Source organism: Dipodomys ordii, unplaced genomic scaffold, assembly GCF_000151885.1.
Source record: "Dipodomys ordii isolate 6190 unplaced genomic scaffold, Dord_2.0 Scaffold89, whole genome shotgun sequence".
Classification (NCBI taxonomy): domain Eukaryota; kingdom Metazoa; phylum Chordata; class Mammalia; order Rodentia; family Heteromyidae; genus Dipodomys; species Dipodomys ordii.
Window position 1 is genome coordinate 445536 of NW_012267305.1, and position 24112 is coordinate 469647.

At 37.0% G+C, this 24112-nt stretch overlaps 1 protein-coding gene across 1 annotated transcript in view; it reads left to right on the top strand.

Annotated features, from left to right (window-relative positions):
- Gabra3 (gamma-aminobutyric acid (GABA) A receptor, alpha 3) overlaps window positions 1-24112 on the top strand; it is a 94741-nt gene that overhangs the window by 17470 nt on the left and 53159 nt on the right. The window contains exons 3-4 of the mRNA XM_013025954.1: window positions 8029-8096; window positions 17846-18066. Of these exons, the coding sequence (XP_012881408.1) occupies window positions 8029-8096; window positions 17846-18066 (289 nt within the window). The remainder of the gene's footprint in view (window positions 1-8028; window positions 8097-17845; window positions 18067-24112) is intronic.

Genomic DNA, 24112 nt, shown 5'->3' on the forward strand with positions numbered 1-24112 from the left:
CTCTTTTGTCTGTCCATCTCTCCCTTTCATTGTAACTCGAACTCAGGGCCTCGTGTTCTTGCTTAACTTGCTTGCTTATGGCTGGTGCTAACTTGAGGCATGTTTTCAGCCTGGCATGTTGATGATTAATTAGAGGTGGAATCTCCAGGATTTTTTTTAACCTGGGCTCATCTCAGCCTCCTGAGTAGCTAAGATTACAAGCTTGCTTTAATTTTGGTCAAATGGTTTTATAGTTGCTTCCCCATCACCTCCATTCAAAAGCAAGTATTTTGAAGATTACTGTCAGTTCTTACATTGATGATCCATGACAGATCCAGCAAGTCATGTTCACCCGTTCCTAACCACAAGACAGTGTCTCAGCATAGTGTTGTGTACCCCTCCCCAAACAGACTCATACCCCAGGCTTTTGTAGCCTCTTTTAAGGAGATCACCAACTTATTTCTAGTCTCTTTTTTTTAACTGAGAAAATTTAATTTGTTTGACTGTACATTTTTTTCAGACCCAGAACTCTAATTTCAATATTGTTTATACCTTTGCTTATGTTTCATAACATAAAATGTTGTTCAAAACAACTAAATACTTGCATTTGCTCAACAATATTGTGTGTTCGAAGTAGAGGGGATTTGAAATATGAAGTTGCCCATGCCATTTTATCACAATTTCCTAAAGGTTCTCAAGAATAACAGTCTTTCCTAATCGATTATGTCTCTGGAAAATGTATTTAAATCTTAGAATTATAAGAAAATCAACTCCCTTTTTCTACACATTAAAAAAAAACACAAACCAAAAGAAATAAAACCTAAGGCATGATTAACTTGAAGTATGGCTGGCTTATCCTAGAGTCTTCAAAGTTTTACAGTAGTGATATTTCCTCTAATTAATGTTAAGCTTAGGTGAAGAAATCAGTAGGCTCTGGAAAAATACTAGCACAGCCTTATAACCTTTTGGAATATTTCCGCTGTTTGAAGGTTTCATTGCGTATCTCCTGGCTCTTGGCTTGTTCGGCTTCAGTCATTGCTTCTTGAGTGGGGAAGACACTGCAGTAAGCCACCGAGTTATTTTTGGTAATTGCTTCTGCACTGCAACAACTTTCTTCTCTAATGATTAAAATAATGTTACACAGTTGCTCCAAGTAAATCCTATTAGCTTTTGGGAAGTCTGTATGTCTGCTCAAAAGGCTGTTCTTTGAGGTTTTTTATTTCCTACATACATGTTACTGACCTGTCTTTCTATATGATGGCTAATTCCACACATCTTCCCACTTTCTCTAGAGCTAAAAATCCAAATATTTCCTTTGCCATCTGGTGAGCATCAGTTTCACAAGGGAAAAAAAGGTCACTAGAAATGTATAAGGGCAAAACTACTTTAGGAAGTTGCTTCTATAGACCTATATTAATCTCACAGTGAGCATCAAGCATGCCAGCCATTTCTGAGAGAAATAAAAAAACTATTTGAGATATTTTCCCCATGTAATATGCCTTAATATTACTTTTCCACCTACTTATTTAGTACATTAGTGCTTATTTCTTGTTTCAGCCACAGAGTCATCTCTTTCTTATTTGGTGATTCTGGTCTACTCTGGATATATAGAATTTTTTTTGAATCGAGCTTTATAGAATTCTGTATCGAAATTCATCACATTCTAGATAAATAAGTTTCAAGGAGGCAAGTGAGTTTTTTTAGCGCATATTAATTGCACCAAACTAACAATTTAAAAAATGGACAAGTGAGTTGAACAAACCATTATCAAATAGAATAAACACAAATGGCCAGTAAATATGTGGAGAAATGTGCATCCTAGGTGACATTAGTGTTTTAATGAAGGCCACGGAGCTTGTCAATAGGCCTGTTATCACTTATACTAAGACTCTCCAAAATCAGATTCACTTATTTCTTTACTACATTCTGGCAGCATTGATTAAGGAGAGCATTAATAGTCATAGGGAAAAAGAAAAGGGACAGGTTGCAGTAAGAGAAAATCTAGACTAAATGAAAGAGAAATGATGTGCAGATTCAGCTGGTAAACAGTAGGTATTATTCAAGCCACTCCATTTTATTCATGTACACATTCAGCACACACATTATATTCTTATAAATACAATACTAGGGAGAAAGACCACAATCATGAAGACTCCAACTTTTGAACTCTACTATAGCTCAATTTTAGAAGGAATCATCGCTTTCAAGCTATAACAAATCCTCAAGTTATCTGAGTATTAATGAGACCTCATTAAGACTTGATTTTGTGAGAGGCATTGTGTTATAAGCATATAATAATTGTACTTTTCACTTGAAGTATTCAAAGGAAATGAGCTGCTTATTAGAGTTTTGCTGAATGTCCCAGGTCTTAGACTTTGGATATAATAGCATAATCAACACCATCCTAGAACTCAGGCTTACAAAATGCCAAAAGTTGTGAAGTGAATCCAAAGAGTCTACAAAAGAAAATGAAACCAGGACTTCTGGCCTACTCTTGTAATTTCTGTTTCCACAGCTATCTGTTTTTATTCTTCCAGTGAGTTTATACTATTTGGGAGGAGGAATCCATACATACACAGAATATCATATTCCCCAAGTATCCATGTACAAATGGAGTGGATATAAAGTCGAGAAAAGAATATGAATTCTCATTTCTGTAAGAGTTTGTCCAGAAGTCACAGCAGCCCATTTCCTAACTCTATGTAGCTGGCAGTCACATAACTAGTTACCTGAGAGCTCGTTTTCAGAAACCCAGCCCCACTCAATTCCAAATGAGAATGATAACCTATTCTCCCAAATTCCTCACAGTCATTTATTCCCAATCCTGGAAGTGAGAAGACATAAAAGTTACCCAGAGCCCTATTTCTCAAAGCATCACTATTCTGGGGAAAAATGGTACTGTAAGGTATTTAAATAGTCCACCATGGCTTATAGTGAAAGATATACAGTTGGCCTCTGTGTTATTAATTTCAAGATACTATGTCTTATAGAATTGTAGCACCCTTATCACAAAATGTATTTCAGATAGTACGAGACACGCATGAACCAGGGGACAGTGAATGGAAGGCAGGGAATGTAGTCAAAACCACATCAAAACAGTAGAGTCCTTGTTCACATATTTCAAGGTAAACTAAAATATATACTATACACACACACACACACACACACACACACACACACACACATGTACACCTTATATGACCAATAACATCAACACAACACACAATGATCACTTGCTAATTATCCCCTTTAGAATAATAAACAGAAATAATGCAGGCCTTGGTCCATATGCTGTCCATCAATAGGAGTCTCAATGAGAGCTAAGGATGTAGGTCCTCATACATATGTACACATAATGCATAGAGGACCTCTGAGGCCAAAAGACAGACAGAAAAACAAAGAAAGAACAGGCAGGAAAAAGAAAATACAGAAAAGTAAAACAAGACAAATATACAGAGAAAAAGAAAAACAGAAAGAAAAGAAACAGAAAGAGAAAAAGGGAGATAAGCTGGAAGAGTCACAGAGAGAAAGAAAAACAGAGGGAAAGACAAGGCATAGAGAATGAAAGGAACACAGAAGGAGGAAAGACAGAGATAGAAAGAAGTACAAAAAGACAGAGAGCGAAAGGAAGAAACATGGAGAAAAAGAAAAGGTAACTATCAGATGAAAGCCAGATGGGAAGAGAGACAGAAAAACAGAGAAAGAAAAAAAGACAGAAAAAGATGGGCAGAAAGAAAAACTAGAAATATAGAAAGAAAGACAGAAAAAGAAAGAATGACATGAAGAAAGCAATGCACAAAGAAACAGCAAGAGACACACACACAAAATGAAGAAAGACAATCAGAAGAGAAAGAAATGCATATTGAAAATAAAAAAAGACACAGAGACAGAAAGACAGAGAAATAAAAAGACAAAAGACTAAAAAGGCCACACAGAAATACACAGCAAGATATATAGAAATAAACAAATACACAAAGATACAAAGACAGGCTGAAAAGAAAACAAAACAAACAATGAAAGAAACAAAAGAATATGTAAGACAGAAAGACACAGAAAGACAAAAAAGAAAGTCACAAACAGAAAGTTACATAAAAAGAGAAAGATATACATGCATGCTTACATAAAAAGAAAAAATATACAGACAGAAAGAGAAGCCAAACAGCATACAGATAGACAGTGGGAAAAAACAAGCAAACACAGACATGCAGACAAAAAGACAAAAAGAGAGGGCACACAAATAAAAAGAGACACAAAGATATACATACAGATAGACAAATGACAGACACACTGACAAAAGACAAAAAGATGGATACGTGAAAAGACAACTAATAGAAAGAAAAAATAGAAAGACAAAAAGTCATACAGACAGGCAGAGATAATCAGAAAGAGACAGATACAGATAGAAACAGAAAGAAACATAAGATAAAAAGGCATGCAGGCACAGGTAGAAAAAAACAGAAAGAAAAATAAAATAAGAAGACATACAGACACACAGAAAGACAATGCCAGAAGGACAGAAAATTAGGAAGAATGATAAAAGTCAAGAAAGCAAACAGAAAGTCATGAAGAAGAAAGGAAGTAAGGAAAGTTGGAAGGAAAGAAGGAAGAAAGGAAGACTGAGGGAAAGACAGAACAACACATGGGCAGAAAAAGAGGAAGGCAGGAAAGACTGACAAAAGACAAAAATAAAGGAGCAATTGAAAGACAGCTAGCAAGATAGACAAGTAGAGAAACAGAAAAGCCAACAGAAGGACAGAAAGTAGGAAGACAGAAAGAATAGAAAGAAAAATGAATGGACAGAAAAACAAAAAGCCATATATGGAGTGCATACATAGAGAAACAGGAAAAAAAAAACCAAGGCCGAAAAGAAAGGAAAACATTCAAACAGAAAAGCATGAAACTAGGAAGAAAGAAATATAGAAACAATAACACAAAGCTAGAAGGAAAACCAACAGAAAGACATTTGCAAAAGGAAAAAAATTATTCACCTTTCCTTTCAGAGGGTTGCAATGGAAAGAAATTAAATTCCCAGAGCAAACATTCCAATGAGCACGTGCAGGCAATGGTGAGTGAAAGCGTGTGTTTCATTCATTTCTATCTATTGAAAAGGCTATGACCAAGGGCTAAACTTTGGATTATAGTGCTTGCTCATTTTAGTTGAATTCACTGAACTTCACATTAAAGTAAATGAAATTTCACATTTCCAATTATCCCTTAACACAAAGTAACTCGAGTGCTGAGTGTGTACTGTCCCGCAGCCCAGAACCTTAGATTGCCATGTGAATTCTGCTCCCTTGGTTTTAGGAGTGACTCTGGTAGTCTAGCCACTGAGGTCCTATTAAGTAGCAGCTATAGCTAATATCACTGGACACTGAACACTGAACCTGATCTATCATCATCCCCCCTTTAAATCCTGAGAATAGTTCTGATGTAGGTAGTAATTATCCCAATTTTCCAGATGAAAAAACATGCAGAGGAGTTAAGTAACCAAAAAAATACACAGAGAGTAGCAGCAGTGGGTACATCAAACTTAGTCATGATTTTAACCACTGGACTGTAGTTTTTCAGGGCACTACTGTGTATCTGTGTATGTGTTCAGGCACTTAAGGCTGCTAGATTTCTTAGCCAGAACATAAGCCTATACACTGAAGTAGTTCCAGTATAGACTTTAGAGAATTGTTAAACAGCCCAATGTTTACTTGTGCTTCTAGTAATAAGCCAGATGCCTAAGGATGGTTAACACAAATTCAGAACAGTCTCTTCCTTTTGCTGCCAGGATACAAGTACAAGCTCCTTCTCCAAACCTGATTTCAGGAACGATTTCTGGCTCATCTGCTGACAAGAGCACTACTGCCCTGTTTATCTTAGCATTACTCATTCTTGTTTTGCTAGTCCTTGTCATTCTTGCTTTTGGTTTTTTTTTTATAATTTATTCCTGCTGTTGTTATTGCTTGCTTTCTATGTCATTTCCTGTTATTACATCCCAAACTCAAGTCTTTCCATCTAACCCAGGACTCTGGTATAGCCACTTCTTTTTCTAGCTGCAATAATTCTATTTGTTCTCAGAATTAGAACAATTTCTTTCCACTATACTTTGAACTTGTATTGTCAGGATCTGGGCTCAGTATGACAATAGGAAATGGAGGGAATGTTGCAGGGAGGCGTCCGTGCTCACTACTCATTTAGTATTACCACAGTGCAAGCCTACCAGTTAACTCTCCTGCCCTACTATGTCCACCAATTTTCTAGACTTTCTTCACTAACTCTCTACCATTTCTTTTTCCTGCAGATGGTTGGAAATCTGTGGAACCATATTACAATAAGCAGTTCTATGTCTGAAATGTACTGCTTAGAATACTGGATCCCAGTGCAATGTTGTTCTCTTCCATTAATGGAACATTATGTGTATGCTGTTTTATGTACTTGGAGGTGGGACAGTTGCACATCATTATGCCATACTGTAGATATAAGGGCATTTGCTTCACCAGCTAATGCGCTTCACGGTGTGTGAGGGTGTACCAACTCAGGGATTATATTATGGGATGTGAAGGATATTCTCAGCTCACTGAAGGACCAAAACAGCTCCAAGGGACAGTAGTCTCTAGACAAGATCCTAGCTATTTAACATACATCTCTAATCTCAGAGACATGTTATTTGATGATTAACCTTGGGAGTAAATTGGGTCTTGGTGAAGTGATTATTAAATGAAACAGTCTCTTTTGAAAATGGAATGCTTATGAATGGCGGCAGTGGCTTGATTATATGGAACACATTAGCATATTAATAAGAGTATAATATAGTAGGCCCTAGGGATCATTCTGGAAGTTGGGAAATCAATGTTCACATGAGAAATTACCAAGAACATAGAATATATTTGAACTAGAATTCAGGGATAAGTATCATGACTATGTCATAGTGTGCAGTGTATAAAATATAGGTAAGTGTTCCCTACTTTTCCATGAATTAAAATACAGCAAATGCATCCTCACCAGACATCAAATCTGCTGGCAGCTTGATCTTGGACTTCACATCCTCCAGAACTGTTAGCAATAATTTCCTATTATTTCTGACATACCCAGGCTAAGGTATTTTGTTACAAGTACATATGGGTGAAATGTCAGTTTCCAACTTGGCAAATATGTGTTAAGATTCATCAATTAGTATAAAAAATGTTTAGTGAGCACCATTGGTGAACTCCAAGCCCCTGCTGTCTGGACTGAAGATGCACAGACACACAGACACAGAAGAACAAGGATGCCCTTTAGAGGCTTTTGTGTAAGGTAGGGAGTGAAACACGGAGACGTATAGGAAAATAATAGGACTGTTCAGCACGTGTTATCAGTTATCTCCAAATCTCAATCAATCCAACCAAAGTCTATTTCTCAGTCATATTAAGTCTCCTGAGGTTCTAGACAATTCTCAAGGGTACTTGTTCTCTCATCATTCTGGACTGAAAATATCACCCAATGAATGCTTTCATGATCACTAAGGCATAGAGAGTCTTGTAGTACACATGAATTGTTCCAGCCATGACTTCTTCCCACAAGGGTAACCAGTCACCCAAACCTTCTCTATTTTAGGTGGGTAGGGGAATGAGAACATTCTAGGTTCCAAGAAGTAGAAGACAGTTGGATTTCATATGTGTAACCCATTTAGTGCTTTTAAGAAGTCATTGTGAGAACACAGCAGGTGTGAGTGTCAGGCATGTCTAAATCTTGTTGCTTAGGGATTCTGCTGTCATTCTCCATGCTGTCTAAAAGGACAGAGCCAGGACTGGGAGGATGGCTAAAGTGGTGCAGTGCCTGTCTGGGAAGCAGAGGCCCTGAGTTCAAACCCTAGTACCACGGAAAATAAATTAGAAAAAAAAGATTTTATAGCTAGTCTTAGCACTCTCTGTGAAGGAATAGTACAGATGAGAAGTTTTTGAAGAGGTTTTCCTGTGACTCACCAGTAGCATGTGGGCTGAAATTTAGATTACTGCGTTGGACTCTCTGACCTATGGCAACATTCTTTCATGACACATTGCTTTTCTGCTTTATCCCACTCAGATACAGTGACTGAAGTGAAGACTGACATCTATGTGACCAGTTTTGGCCCCGTGTCAGACACAGACATGGTAAGTAGAAGGACTGTATTGGGATAAAACTGACCCACAAAGAAAGTTGGGGTTTTCTGCAGCAGAATCTTGTAGTTGTGTTCTAAGAAAACATTGTGTGCCGTATGAATTCCTTACTCCCACTACTTTATATTTGATAAGTGCATCTTGTCCTTGCTCTGCCAATCTGTAGTAATCACATACCCTCCCTTCCACAACACATCATTAAACCCTTAGCTTGGCTCCCTATCTGTTATTAAAGCCTGTTTGACCACTCCTTTCACACTTCACAAGCATCACACCGATAGGCCAAGAGAAGAAAGCATTGTGGTGGGGTTTCTTGCTCAAGTATCCAAGGGTGTTTTTATCCAAGAAGTCTGTTCATGGCAGTTGTGCTCCATTCACTGAGAATATAGACTGGCAAGAATGATGCAAAGAGTTCGCGTTGGAACTACTTCTGGAAGCTTGTCCATTATAAATATGTGCAGGGAGAGAGCTTCAGGCAAGACTGGAGCTTTGAGGCTATTTGCACAGATTATCCCTTCTCTCACTATTTTCTTTTGATTCCAAAGCAAAGAATGCAATGGAAAGTTGGGATAGGGATGTTCACCCTAGTAGAGCACCTATCAATAACTACTGAATATCAGATACTCGATGTAATCAGGTAGCAAAGCAAAGACGCTATTGTCTGCTTTGTATGTCTGGGACTTATTAGATGCTTAGCAATTTTTGGTTGAATTAGTTACTCTGTGTTGAGAATAAACTTCTCAATTTCTGGGAGAAGAAATTCAAAGAGTATGGAATGTGTTTGTTCATGACTTACGTCTTTTTTGGATGTCTGTTTTCAGTGGCCAGTGTATGGCTGGGAATGCGAATGGGATGATGAAAGTGCACAATTGTTGTTTTTAATTTTTTTTTAATTGTAAAGATACTGTACAGAGGGGTTACAGTTACATGAGTAAGGTAATGAGTACATTTCCTATCAAGCGTTATTACCTCCTCCTTTGTTTTACCCCTATCATCCCTTCCCTCTCCACCTCCCTAACGCTCCCCTATCCCCACACCACAGTTGTAAAGTTAGTTTTCAACATAGTATCTTGTACCTCTCATTGTTACAATGGGTCAACCTCTATGCTTCTTTCAGCATTTTGTTATTTCCCTTCCCCTCCCCAAATTAGAAAAATGTATATGTAAGATACAGGGCACTGATGTCAAATGCAGTGAAAACAAGGGGTATATGTGGGGGAAGAACATAGAAGAGAAACAAAATAATTACATAGTACAACTTTTTTTCTTGCTTGCTATTGGTTTTGTATCTAAAACACAATTGTTTTTTTAGAATGATTTAGCTAATGTTTTTTATGGATTTTTTTTTTTTTGGTCGGTCGTGGAGCTTGAACTCTGGGCCTGGGCGCTGTCCCTATGCTCTTCAGCTCAAGGCGAGAGCTCTACTGCTTGAGCCATAGCACCACTTCCTGTTTTCTAGTGGTGTATTTGAGATAAGCGTCTTACGGTCTCTCCTGCCCGGGCTGGCTTTGAACCATGATCCTCAGATCTCAGCCTCCTGAGTAGCTCGGATTACAAACATGAGCCACCGGGGCCCAGCTTAGCTAATGGTTTTTGAAGAATGGACAGGAAGGTGAGACATGGCAGCTGAAAGTTGATTTAGGCATGTTGATTTTACATTCAAGGTAAGGTTTAGTAGTCAGTGGAAGAAGAAAGCTATTTCTGAAGAAAAGGAAGTCATCAGTAGGTGAATGGTTGAAAGGCCTGGCAGGGGGAAGGGAGAGGGCTGAACTTTACTTTTAAGTGTAGAATAAATAGGATACAATAGATTCCCTGTGAACTCCTTGAGGGCAGGTAGGTACTAAGACTTCTCGGCTTGTCATGGCATGTAGGGAGAGCTCAGTAAGGGGCATTTTTGATGTATGAGAAATAGAAAGGTTTCTCTACTTCTCCTTCTCTCTCTGTCTCTTCAGTTGTACTGGAGATTAAACCCAAGGCCTCATGTTGCTAGGCAAATACTTTACCACTTGAGCTGTGCTTCTTAAGAGAGCCGGAAGAAAGCTCTTGTAAAGGCAGGAAGGAGGGCTGTATATCTGACTGTCTTCTTTAAACCTATCTACTGTTTCAAAGCCAGGCCTACATTACAGCTATGATTACTTCTTAGGAGGCCAGTGCTACACACACATGGCTCACAGACCCCGATATACAGACAGCTGACAGTCATGGAGAATAGTCAGTCATTAGAGATAATCAGCTCTTTCCTTATATTGCTGGGCATTAATGATGGATTAGGATTGTTATGCTACCAAAACTATATTCTTTGCACACACAGACACATACATATACACAAAACACACTCATTTTCACGGACCTACCAATATTTAGAAATATATTCAGACAAATGTACACATACTCAAGTGTATGTGGAGCGCACGCAGCCTGCATGCTATCTCGCATGTTCTTTGACACAGACACATGATTATGTCCCTAAACCCAAGGATACCAATGAAACACACAGTCCCTATCCCAACCAGCTCTTCTCCTTGCTCTGGAAGATGTTTTTCAGAATCTCAAATTTCTCTGTTTTTCTTGGAAGATTCATGTTTCACTTGCTTGTTTGTATATTATTCCCTCATGCTTAAGCAACAGAAAAGATCTTTCTTGATAGGGATAGAACATTTTTGTCAAATAACTTTCATGTTATTTTTAGCTGCATTTCTCTCCATTTGCAAGGCAGAATAGCTACAATTACCGTGGCTGAAAAACACATTTCTGGTGTTTTTAAGTTTCTTCCTCCTGTTCTTAGTAATTTGGAGCAATTGACCCCAGGGTCAGGGATGACTTTGGATGAAGACTCATTTGAGACATAGATTGCTTAGAAAAGTAGATGAAAATTAAGGCTTGCTGGGTATTGATTCATTTCTAACCAAAGTAGGAATTTTAGTGCAAAATACTTTTCTAAGAAAATAGTTTTTCTTTAACAAAGTAGGAAAAATGTAAGACCAGGTTGAGCAATGATTCAGGACTACCATAATCCTTTTCACTTGTTGCTTTCACTGGTGAAAAACTGACCCTCACAGACACAGCTCTTTGGTTGAACAAGAAAGAAAATCAAAATTATAAAGTAGATCTATGTTGTTCAATTTAGTACCAATTTTTGGCACATGATACATTCCCAAATATTGGTTAATTTCAAGAATGAGTGAAAGGAGGAGAAAACAATGCTTGTTAAGAAATGTACTCATTGTCTTGCCCATGTAATTGTAACCCCTCTATATGGTATTTTCACAATAAAAAAGAATGAGTGAGATATAATAAATTAAATGTCAGAGACAAATTGATTTACAGATCTTCAAAGGCAGAAAGCATGTCAGATACATCTCCACATCTCCAGCTCCTAGAGGCAAATCTGACACAGGCCTTTGCTCGGTCTGTATTTGTTGGGTGATGGGAAATGCTAGTGGCAACTCCTTCAGATATATTCCAGTTTGAGTGAATGGAGACCAAAGGGCCTTCTATAACTACTGACTTCTAAGTGAGCCAAGACAGTTTTTTGGTCAATGCATGAAATGCTAGTAGCGACATTTCAACAAGATGGAAGTTGTGAAAGATTTTGTATGAATGTAGTTTTGTTTCCATTTTCTAAATTTGGTCTCTTTGTCCATCCCTTACTAGTGAAAATAAGGCTGTTGGTGAGGGGGATTATTTTTTGTAGTCTTCCAAGAGCCATTGCGCTACCATGGGGGAAACTGGATGAGGACAGAAAACTAAGAAACTTTGAATGACAATTTTAGTTCTTGTTAACCCTGCCCTGTGTTTGGAAATACTTTAAGTGCTCCAGTTATGCCAAGGTATCAAGTGCCCCCCAGAAACTGTCAACAGAGAAACTTCCCAAGGAAAAGAGTGGACAACTAAGTACTGATACCAGCAGATAATGCAATAAAAGAATTAACTACCTAGCTTAATGAGAAGAATAAAATGGATACATGGGAAATGAGAACCCATAAAAGACATTATAGTCATAATTCTTTGTAACAGATTCAGGAACCGTACATTCTGGTCTGAAAATTGCTTATGAAAATCATGCAAAAACAGCCAAGCCCTATACACAAAAGTATGTGCTAATTAAAAAGGAAATACCACAGGGACCCCTCTCCTGGTGGCAATGTATTTAAAGCTATTCGATGTTTTCTCTCTAGGGCTGGGGAGAGTGTTTTTCTCAATGTGAAAGCCTCTGTTTCTGACTGTCTGGGGCATAGAATGGATTGGTATATTTTGAAATCTTCATAGGCTGTCAGGTTTCTCTTGTATTTCCAGTTGTAATATAGCAAGGGGTCCATATACATGGGTTTCTTCCAGATACTTTCATACAACAGAGAAAGGACATAGAAACAGTGTGAATAAGAGTAGCTGCATTTGAAAGAATGGTATGAATAATGATGAGTCTCCTAAATGAAGAATGATGGAGCTAAAGCAAAGGGCTGACAGAAGCAGAGATGCCCAAAACAGAGGGAGGGGCCTGCAAAAGAGAAAATCACGTGATAACACAGTTGTCAGTTATGCTGCCCCCCCCACTAAAACACTTAAGACTTGCATGTCTTTTCTGAGATTTCCTTTGACATACTTAGTATTGTTGGAGAGTTGAAGCCATTAAGCTCTAAGTCTAAGGCAGAAATACTTCACCACCAGCTAAGTGTCTTCTTTGCCCTGTGTTACAGATGTATTCAGTGCCTTTCCCAGGAGGCAGGCTTAGGCGTATTAACTGGAAGATTTGATTTAAATGCCTCACAAAACAACAGAATTCATTTGTCAAGTTAGAGGCAATCATCCTTGGAAAGTACACAAGGGCTCAATTTGCAAGGAAGGAATTGATTATATTTCTAGGATGGTCAGGTCAAAATCTGATTACATTTGGCCAAAGGTCATAGGATAATACTTATACACCAAATAGTCTCTGCAAGATTTTCTCTAGTAAATTTTTTTCTTTTTCTTTTTCTTTTTTTGTGCCCTAAGAATTGAACTCAGGGCTTGGGTGCTGTCCATGAACCTTTTGGCTCAAGGCTAGTGCTCTACCACTTGAGCCCCAGCTCCACTTCTGGCTTTTTTGGGTGGTTGATTGGAGATGAGTTTCCTAACCTTTCCTGCCCAATCTAGCTTATAGAATATAGTTGTATCATTAATCCTTAGCTATACAAGTAGCTGATTTTGAGTTTTCTCTCCTTTTTCATGCTGGGGCTTAATACATGCCATGCACATGTTCTATCACTGAGCTAACCCTGCCCCTTATGGGTTCCTTTCCCCCACTTCCCCCCACCATTTTCTTTTTTTTATTTCTTTTTTATTTTTATTTATTTATTTTTAAATTTTATTTATTTATTTATTTTTTTATTGTGAGAATACCGTACCGAGGAGTTACAATTGCATGGGCAAAATAATGAGTACATTTCTTTTTTTTTTTTGTCTTTTCTTTTTGTTACTGGGGATCGAACCCAGGACGTTGCACTTGCTAGGCAAGTGCTTTGCCACTGAGCTACATCCCAGCCCACGAGTACATTTCTTATCAAGCATTGTTGCCTCCTCTTTGTTTCCCCTTCCCATCCCTTCCCAAACTACCCCCCACCCGATCCTCCCTCCATCCCCCACCAAAGTTGTAAAGCTCGTTTTTCAACATAATGACTTGTACATCTCATTGTTGCAATGGGTCCACCTGTATCCCTAGTTAAACGATTTGTTTTTTCCCTTCCCCTCCACAAATTATACCAACATCAAATACAGTGAAAGCATGGAGGAGGGATGTACAAAGCAACAAAGAAATCATCTTATAAATATGTTAGAAACAGTTGCAAGCAAGAAAAAAAACATTTGAGTCCTTATCTTGGGCTTCATTTTGCCTAACACCAACTTATCCGACCTTTTCTGCTTGTCTCAGACATATACTAGTTATTGCAAATAAGGGAAACCATGGGACCTATGTTTCTTTGGGCCTGGCTTACCTCACTTAATATAATTTTTTTCTAAGTCTTTCCATTACTAACAACCCCCCCCCATTTTCTTACCTTTTATAAAGACACGTTTTATATGTTTCAATTTGCTTGTAATTATTTTGCTTTTTACATTCTTGTTCTATTATATTTTTCAGAGATTACCTTAATCGTTGTAATATACACTTGACCTTGTCTAATGCGACTTGGCACCTCCACACTAATTCCAAATAATACATGAATGCATTATGTATTATGTATCACTCAAATGTTCTTCCTCCGTCTTTCCATTTAGATCAGTCTAAGTACTTATTCCATATTATTTTTTAATTTGTAGAGACCCATTATCTGTTTAGTTGATCCATACCCGTGTTAGTAGTTACGCTTGCAAATACTTGCTAGCATCACTTTCAACTACATAAACAAATTTTCTTGCCAGTGCTTTTTTTGAGGAATCATTCAATCATTTACTTTTTCAGTAATGTCTGGAGAGGCTCTATTTCATATTTGGTAGCATTTTAAATACCAAAGTTATCACAATAAACAGAAAAAAGTCCATGCTCGGCTTCCAGGCTAGAGAAACAAAACCCCTCTGTGTGTGTGTGTGTGTGTGTGTGTGTGTGTGTGTGTGTATGTCTTATAAAGAAGAAAACCAATCCAGTGTTATGGGAGTAAGAAATATGATATAGTGATCAGACAGTGTCCCTTCATTTAGTGACTTTACAATGGAACCTAGCCATTTCGAGTGTCACCCAGCTAGCTATGAGGAAATTGAGGGTAAGAATCAGGAGACATTACTGGGAAATTATGTGTTTTTGTAGCACTTAAATGATCATCTATTTAGCTATAGAATTCTGAGTTGACAGTTATTTTCATCTTAACATTTTTGAGATGCATTCTCACTGGGTTTTTGGTTTCTATTGTTACTTTAAAGAAGTCTGCTATTAATCAGATTTATCCTACTTTTTTATATTTGTTCATAATCTTTCTCTTTGGTACTTTTGGGTCATCTCTATTCTGGCTTGGCTTAGACTTATTCTAATATGTTGAGCTTGCAAGTCATTATGGTTACTGAAGTTGAAATGCATATATTTCATAATTTCTGTTACAGTTCATCTATTGACACGTCTATTGTTGTTCCACCTCCACATTCTCTATTCTCTCACATTTAAAATCTTCATAGATGTATTCCAAAGCTTTTCCTGTCATCCTTCATAAAAGGATGAGACTTAGCTTCTCTCAAACTGTCTATCATTTACTTGTCTGAAATGTAAACTGAGCAATTTTTCCTTATGTTAGTATAGTCCAAGTAATTAATCTCTCTCTAGTAATGTCTAGTTCACTATCAATAATTTATTTCCAGTGGATCTCTTTTTTTCAGATGTGCTTTTTATGTCTGTTTTTAACTGTTGAGTTTTTAATTGCATGTTTTCCATCATCTCTATTTGATAATTGTGTTCCTGGCGGGAGTTTAATCTGACTGTATGTTGTGTCAGCTTTCTCCATAACAATTTCTTTTGTTATTGTGGATTGTGAGCCTATTTTCAGCAAGCATTTATTTGTGGTTATGGCCTTTCGGGGTGTTTCTGTGTTTGTTTTTGCAACTTAATTTTGTGATCTCCCCTGACAGAGACAGAATTTTTTATGTGAATTTCTTAGTTTGACAAATCAGGCAGACAAGGTACATTTGGACATCAATCTTCCATACAATAAGGCTCAGCTTTACTAAATCTTGTTAGAAATGTTTTCCCTTTCCTGACTCCCCCTTCCTTCTTGAACTTTTGTGTTGTGGGATGAGTTTGTCTAGTTAATTTTATCTAGTGCCCCTTTTTCCTGAGGCTGTACCCTTTCAGGATCTTGGCTTTATGTGGGAGTCTAGTTCCAGTCTCTCAGCTGGCAGTGACCTGGTTTACACCTGATGTCCTGGTTATTTATAAAGTCTTCTCTCTCTAAAGTATTCCACTTTAGACAATAAATTATAAGATCTTTCAATCTTTAGACATGAATTTTGTTGGTATGCTAGAGGAATAGGAAAGCCAGACTAGCTAATTTATAGTAGGAGAAGTGTTTGGAGAAGCTCTCATAAAAGAACACAAGAGATTATGACAGGAAAGAGTTTGTTCTGGATATGATCAGATGCCATTGGAGGATTTTAAACCAAATGATTTGAAGTAATTTCTGTCTACATCTTTATTTTTAATTATTTTTTATTATTTATAAGTAGTTGTACAAAGGGATTACCATTCAACATGTTAATTTATGAGTACAAAGTGATTTTGTTGTGATGTTTTCACATATGCATATAATTTGCTTCGGTAAAGTTTGCCCCCTCTATTAAGAATTTTTACCCCTTTTCTCCACATCCCTTGTATTTGGCAGTTCTTTGGAGGTTTCATTATTGGGTTGTTATACATACGCATAACATACTTTGATTATCTTCAGCTCTCCTTCACTTTCCTCTAATCACTCTCACTAATTCCTCCCTCCTCTAGACCCTTTTTTTACATTCATGTCTTTTTCCTTCTTCTCTTCCTCCTTCTTTACCTCCTTCTCCTCCTCTGGTCTAGATTCTACATAATGTATTTTCTTTTAGTGGACTACTGTTCTCTTCTTTGCACCTGCTTTTTCTGGACCCAAAGAGCTTTTCATTTTTGCATAATACAGTGGTCAGCAAGGATTTGAAGCAAGTCTATCAGTTCTATGATTCTAGGACTCTGTCCCTTAATATTGTAAGTTACATGTTAACTTGAGCCACTAAGGTTGTTATCCATATCAGAAAAATTCTAGGTTTGAGGATCATGTTTGGGAAAGAAAAGCCCCACACTCACAGTTTTAACCTATTGCTGCTGCCGCTTCCAAGTATAATCCCCAAGTTTCTGTCTGCTTTCAGTCACTTCCCTCTGCTTTCAAGTAATATACACAAAATGTTTCAGATTGTGTAGTTTATGGCGTCAGGACGATGTGCTATCACAGAAATGCAGATGTTATTTTTTCTAATTTATGTTTAGATTAGCAGTAAATATGAAAATTTTCTTTTTGTGAATAATTTTATCTAATTAATTTTATATTTATGTTTCTTTTCATCTAATGTATCAGTAAGATTTAATTACATATTGAGGACAATAAAATCTTACTTCAACAAACATTTGTGTAAAATGTAAGACATGTTTGCTGTTATATTGTCCTTTGATAGTCATGTGACATCATTGGGCATTAAAGACAAATCTCTTGTCTTTTCTTTTGTTGTTGTTGGTTGTGGGGTTTGAAGTCAGGGCCAGGTATCTGTCCCTGAGCTCTTTTGTTTAAGGCTAGTGCTATACCACTTGAGCCACAGTGCCACTTCCAGGTTTTGAATAGTTAATTGGAAATAAGAGTCACATGGGGACTTTTCTGCCTAGGCTGGTTGTGAACCATGATCCTCAGATCTCAGCCTCCTGAGTAGCTGGGATTACAGGCATGAGCCACTGGCACCCAGTGGGGTTTGTTATTAATAGATAATTCACAGCATTAAGAAGGGAGCTTCTGCTTTATGAAGCAAAATCTTGGGCTGTCTTGGATTATTTGTGGGGAAGTTTTGGCAGTGCCCTTTCTAATAATAGTGCTATCGAATATATTTTCTTCTTACTTATTATTAAGAAGGTGATTTTTTTCAGTTATAATCATTGCCCTTACTCATGTCCTTCTACATACCAATGTACTGCATGCTAATTAATACTTGCTAGGAGAACTGTGAAACATTAATAGAACCCTTCTGAACCATTATTCTCTCTATTTTGTCCCTAGGAGTATACCATTGATGTATTTTTTCGTCAGACATGGCATGATGAAAGACTGAAATTTGATGGACCCATGAAGATACTTCCACTCAACAATCTCCTGGCTAGCAAAATCTGGACTCCAGACACCTTCTTTCACAATGGCAAGAAATCGGTGGCTCATAATATGACCACACCTAATAAGCTTCTCAGACTTGTGGACAACGGGACTCTCCTCTACACAATGAGGTCAGAGATTGGTGGTCCCTATCTAGAGTATATTGAGGGCAGGACTATTATTTGAAGCAGCAAGTTTTATGGTAGCTGCTGACAATTCCTTTAAGTTTATATGATTATAAATTTTTGTGTAAGTTTGTACTTGTATACACACATATTTATGTACATACATACATTACTTCAATTCATATATTACTTCAATGCTTTATAATATTCTTTTAGGCTTATAGATTTGTACATTACATACATTTTTACATATAAATTATATAAATATAAAACATTGTTTTAAGTATAAATTTGTTTATGTATGCATTTATATATTATTTGCACTTATATATTATTTCAAGAGTACTTATATACATGCATATGAACATGTATACAATTACACACATATATACACTTAACACATTTTTACTCATATAGACATATTATGGAAATGCACACACATATTTATGAACAGATAGTTATACATTTGAACACTTTGTAACACCCACTGACATATATTCATGTTGTGTAAACATGTGCATACTCAAAGATACACATAGACCAATACAGTGGCACATACATTTTCAAGAATACTTAAAAATACAAACTTACAATGCTTTGTTCATCAAAATAGGATTTGAATTTTTATTTCAAAAGGTGAACTTTTAACATCATTTTGGGGCTTGGCGGCATGGCTCAGGTGGTATGATGCCTGCTAATGAGCGTAAAGCATGTTTGAATTTGAGTCCTGTCTCAGACTAAAAACAACAAGAATAAGAACAAAGGAACAGCGCAAATTTTGGAATTGTTAGTATGTACAGATAAATTGAAACCATAAGAATGAGTGTGAACAGTTCTAGAAAGGGTGGAATAAAAAGAAAATCCAGTCATGCATGCACTGCTATCATTAAGACAGAGGAGGACACAAAGGAACTAAAGAATGAAACAGAATATAAAACCAGGGAGATACAAAGGGGACTACTATTGCATGTCCCAGTTTACCTCCTTTTGGGCACATGCTTATATGGTACTTCTATAAAGTCTTAAAGTTATGCATGGACAGACTTGTTCGGTTAATCAAAGGTGAGCATAAATAGCATGTGTCAGTTATAAGGGAGGATGAGTCTTTAAGAGCCAGTATCTGATTTACCATGTTGCCTTCCTCTGGCCGTGACAATCCCATTGGCTATCAACTCAATTGACAAACACCAAGGGAATTAGCAAATCACACCTCTAAGGATGTATGTGAGGGCATTTACAGAAAATTTAACTAAGAAGAAAGGCTTACTGCGAATACTGTCCCAGAAGCTGGGAATCCGGGGAATGGAACACTCGCACAGCACAGGCATTCTCTCTCTCTGCTTCCTGGTAGCCATGATGTGACAAGATCTTTGATTCATCATTTCGTGACTCTTACTATGGTTACACAAAAATGAGCTCCCTGGCTCACCAAGTTCACATGGCAGATAATGTGCTGTAAGACATTGAGAATTTAGGATTATTTCTTACTGCATGCAAATTTAGGTTTAAAGATTCATATGTCATATGACTAATAAAAATCATTTGTCTTGATTGCTATACCAATGGATTAGTTTAAAAAATGAGAATGAGAAATAGTAATACTAATATAGCATAATTAGTACATAATTAACATCAACATAGTATTTACAATGTTCAAGACACTATTCAATTATTCTATTTTGTTGCCTTCATAACAAGTTCATGAGAAAGCTTACACAGTAAAAAAAAAAAAAGAAAAAGAAAAAGAAAAACCCTGTTTAATATAAAAGATCTATGGGCAAAAGTAAAGTTTGCCTTTGTTTTCAGGGAAGAGACTACTGTATATTTTCCAGATAGCAGAAAAGAGCAGCTAGTAGAAATATAAAGGTTAAATACATAAGCAGAAATATTGTTTGTTAACAGTAATTTTCCAGATTAAAAAAATAAATGATGACATCAAAATTTGTTAGAATTTTACTTATAAAGAAAGAGGGACATCTGTTATTGTGCTGCATGAAAGGAAGTAATGTGGAAAGTACATAATATAAAAAGGAAAATATGGAAAGAATAGAGCACTAGTAGGAGAATAATCAGAAGAGTACTATGCATTTATTTAAGTACTGACTGAAATAGAAGATGTGGAGAGGTGGCAGTTCACATAGTTGTGTAAAAAATAGACTAGACTAAGTTGAAACAGAAGAAAGGATTGTGGAATGAGATGGATGCAGGAACTGAATGATGAAGAAGTTATATTGGTGGTAAAAGACAGTAAGCAATGGTAAAGAAGTTAAGAGAGAGTGATGGGCAAGACAATTAATAGAAGAGAAAGAATAGAAGTTAAATAAGAGAAACAGTACATAGGGGAAACTGAGTAATAAAAGAGAAAAGGTAGAGGATAGGTTTGAGTTTGGGAGTAACATTACATAAAGGCGGGGAATGGGAGAGGATAGATGATACTGAAACATGAAAAAGAAGAGATGAACACACATGCCCAATGGGACAGAGGATGAAGCTGAGCAAATGATTAGTCATTTGAAAATACAGCTGAATGAATAGCAAGATGATAATAATTGAGCTCTATTTTTTAGTCTGAAGTTAAATGATGCAGGAGTCTATGTAGAATGCCCTTGTGCTTATTTTGCAAAATAACTATAGAGGAAGTACAGAAGTATAGAAGCTTGATGAAATCATTGTTTCCTCTGCACAATTAAGTTCATCTTGGATCCAAGAAGGTGGGTCATCAAAACTCCAGGATAAAAGCATGACTCTTATGGTACCACAAGTGTTACATCTAGTGACTTTTTCCAAATCACAGTTTCCCTTATCCATTGTGATAGTACTGTAGCTGTTTCTTCTCTTTCTGGAACCTGAAAAGGCACAAATTGGATAAAGTCTACAGAACACATAATTTTTCAGTAAGTGTCATTCTGTAACATCTCTATTATTACTTGGATCCTCAGATCTTATCTGGATCCAATGGAAAATTGCAAAACATTGCTGCCTAGAAAATTCTGACACTTACATGGGTATGTAACTAGGGTAGTTAAGAAAGGACAGAGGAAGCTTAATGCAACTATTGATCATTTTCAACTTTTTTGAAACTAATCAATTGATATAGCAATCATGTCATATGCAGTAAGAAACCATCCTAAATTCTCAATGTCTTACAGCAGTAAATATTATTTCTCCCTCACATTTTCTGGTATCTGAGCATGGAATAATGATGTCAAGACCATGTCACATCATGGCAATCAGGAAGTAGAGAAGGAGAGTGCCTGTGCTGGGGGCATGTCCTTTTCCCTGGCTCATAGTAAGTCTTTCTCCTTAGTTAACTAAGCCTGGTCTTGCCCCATCATGTGACCTCAGAATAGCCATAGAAATGCAGGCTAACACACATTACCTGTTGCTTGCCTCAGCAGTACAAATACTAAACTTGGAATACTACATGGCAGATTAAAAGAGCCCATCCCAAGACATAAAGTATGACAGTACTGATGGGAATATAGATAAACTTGTATTGTGTGTTTGATTTATTGTACATGAATGTTGAATGATATATGATATATAAAAGTCCCATTGACTATCTGACTAGGAGGAACAAATATTCATTAAATTTCATCACATTGACTCATTAAACACACAAGCAGTTATCATGTTTAAGATCCTGGGATGTGTGCTGAGCCTAGGAGATAAGACACAGCTCATCCTCTTAATGACCTATGACATGTGCAAATCACATGTAGCTGTTTAATAGTATAAAATACATTGAATTGAGGAAGGTGCAAAATATGATAGAATCACAAGCAGCAAGCAGAATTACAGAAGAGCATCCAAGAAAACTGCATATCTTATCTCTTGAATATTGATGGAAATGTTTGTAACTGTAAAACAAACAAGGGATGAGCTGACCAGGGATGTGGCTGAGATACAGCAGAATATTCCCAGCATAGGAAATGACGGGTATACAGATATGCATTCACAAATTGACTTAATCCATCAGAAAATTTCTGGCCCTTGTAAGCCATGATATAGGGATATCTGCCAGGGACCATGAAATGACCAATGCAGATATGCACAATAAATTCCAAAGGAAATCACCTTTAAACATAGACCTAATAGATGTATAGAAGTGAATTAGATTTCAAAAGAGGAAGAGAATAGGATAGCAGGAATGTACGCCTGAGGAATAAGGGAGGGAGGGTGTGATAACTCATGCAGGTTTAAATTAAGGCCAGTGTAATGACTAGAGAACAGTACAGGGAAGCAGTCTTACTCAAGGAGCATTTTTTAAAGCTATGTCAACATGGAAATGATGGGATTTGTTAAAGAGCTGATTTCCAAAAAAGGATGCAAATGTATTTGCAGTTTAGATCACACTGGGAGCAGTACATAGATCCTGTAGATGGAAGGAAAACTCTATATAAGGTGCCAAGACAAGAACTGGAATACTAAACAAATGCTAATCATATAATTAATTGCATATGTAACTACTATGTGCTGAACACCTTCCATGTGCCAGACATTTGTGTAAACCATCCATAATTTTTACAATAGCTAGATACAGGTGTATAATAGATACAGGTGTATAATATATACAGGTGTGTAATAGATACAGGTGTGTAATAGATGTAATAGATACAGGTGTGTAATAGATACAGGTGTATAATGCCTCTATCTATTGTCCTCATGGAACTGATCCAGAAGATGTAGAGTCACAAATAAAAATAGTTTACGATGAATAAGTACAAGTTGTTCTAACTTTAAGATCTTGGTGATTTTCCCTTAAATAAAATTTTGAAGAAGTATGGAATATATTCAAGAAATTGCATTGATGGTAGTTAGTTAGTTAGTGCCTGATTAGAAATTGGTGTGGTTCAGGATGTTTTCTGGTTGGGTCCTGTGTGAAAGATGACTCAAACGTTAACATTTACATTAAATGAGGAAGAGCACTAATAAGGAAAGCAGTGGAAATATCACTAAATAGCTTGCTTATTTGGAAGGATTTCTGTATGAAAAATTGTTGGTAATCTGGAAACCATCCAGAACACATTTATCTTGTAGCTACATGGAAGCGTTATTGCTCTTTAAAACTGAGCAAGTCGATGAGCTCCTCTTGTGCTAACACAAATGTCTGGGCTGTCAAAAGTCTAAGAGTTCAAATGTGATGGATGATTGTTGATTATTGCTCAGGCCTCCATTTTCCACACAGATGTTCTTCATTGACAAGTGTCGCATTTCCAAGTAGTTTTTTAAATGACTCAATCTCTTTTCATCCTGGGACTGTGTACTACTCAGCACATGGTTTCCAAGACCACTGTACTTGTGTGCATTGTGTGAGCAGAAGAGGAAGGAGGATTGGTCGAGGTGGAGGTTTTGATAGGGCAAGTTTTGGGGGTATACGCATTTTATTCACTTAGGTTTGACTAAATCAGGTTATATGTGTATGCTTTCTGACCAGGCAAGTTGGGAGAAAAACTATTGTTATATGTCAAGAAAAAAAAAGGGAAAATGGAGTCATTAGCAATTCCAGTTTTGTTTTGCATTGTTTTTAATTGAGTAGACAGTGTGGTTGTATTTTTGGTGGATCAGCTGAAGGAAGTATACAAGTTAGTGAACCACTGCATAGTTTGTGGAATAACAAGGGCCTGAGCAATGGTGCTGGAAACGTAGATTAGGGAAGGAAGAATCAGTGTGACAGAGGCTGTCAAATGTACTTGGTGTCCAACTAGATTAGCATTGAGAAAAGAGCATTGAAATCCAGGAGACATTAGCTCCTGTCTGTGTAATCCTAGCTGCTCAGGAGACAGATCTGAGGGTTATGGTCCTCAACCATCCTAGGCAGGAAAGTCCATGAGAGTTTTATATCCAAATAATTACTAAAAAAAAGCCAAAAGTGGTGCCATCATTCACGTGGTAGAGCACTAATTAGCCTTCAGTAAAATAGCTCAGGGTCAGTGCCTAGGTCTTGATTTCAAGCCCACCCCCTAAGTCCAAGCCTCAGGATTGGCACAAAGAAAGAAAGAAAAAAAGAGCATTGAGAACATTCTTGATACACATGAGTAGATTATGGTTC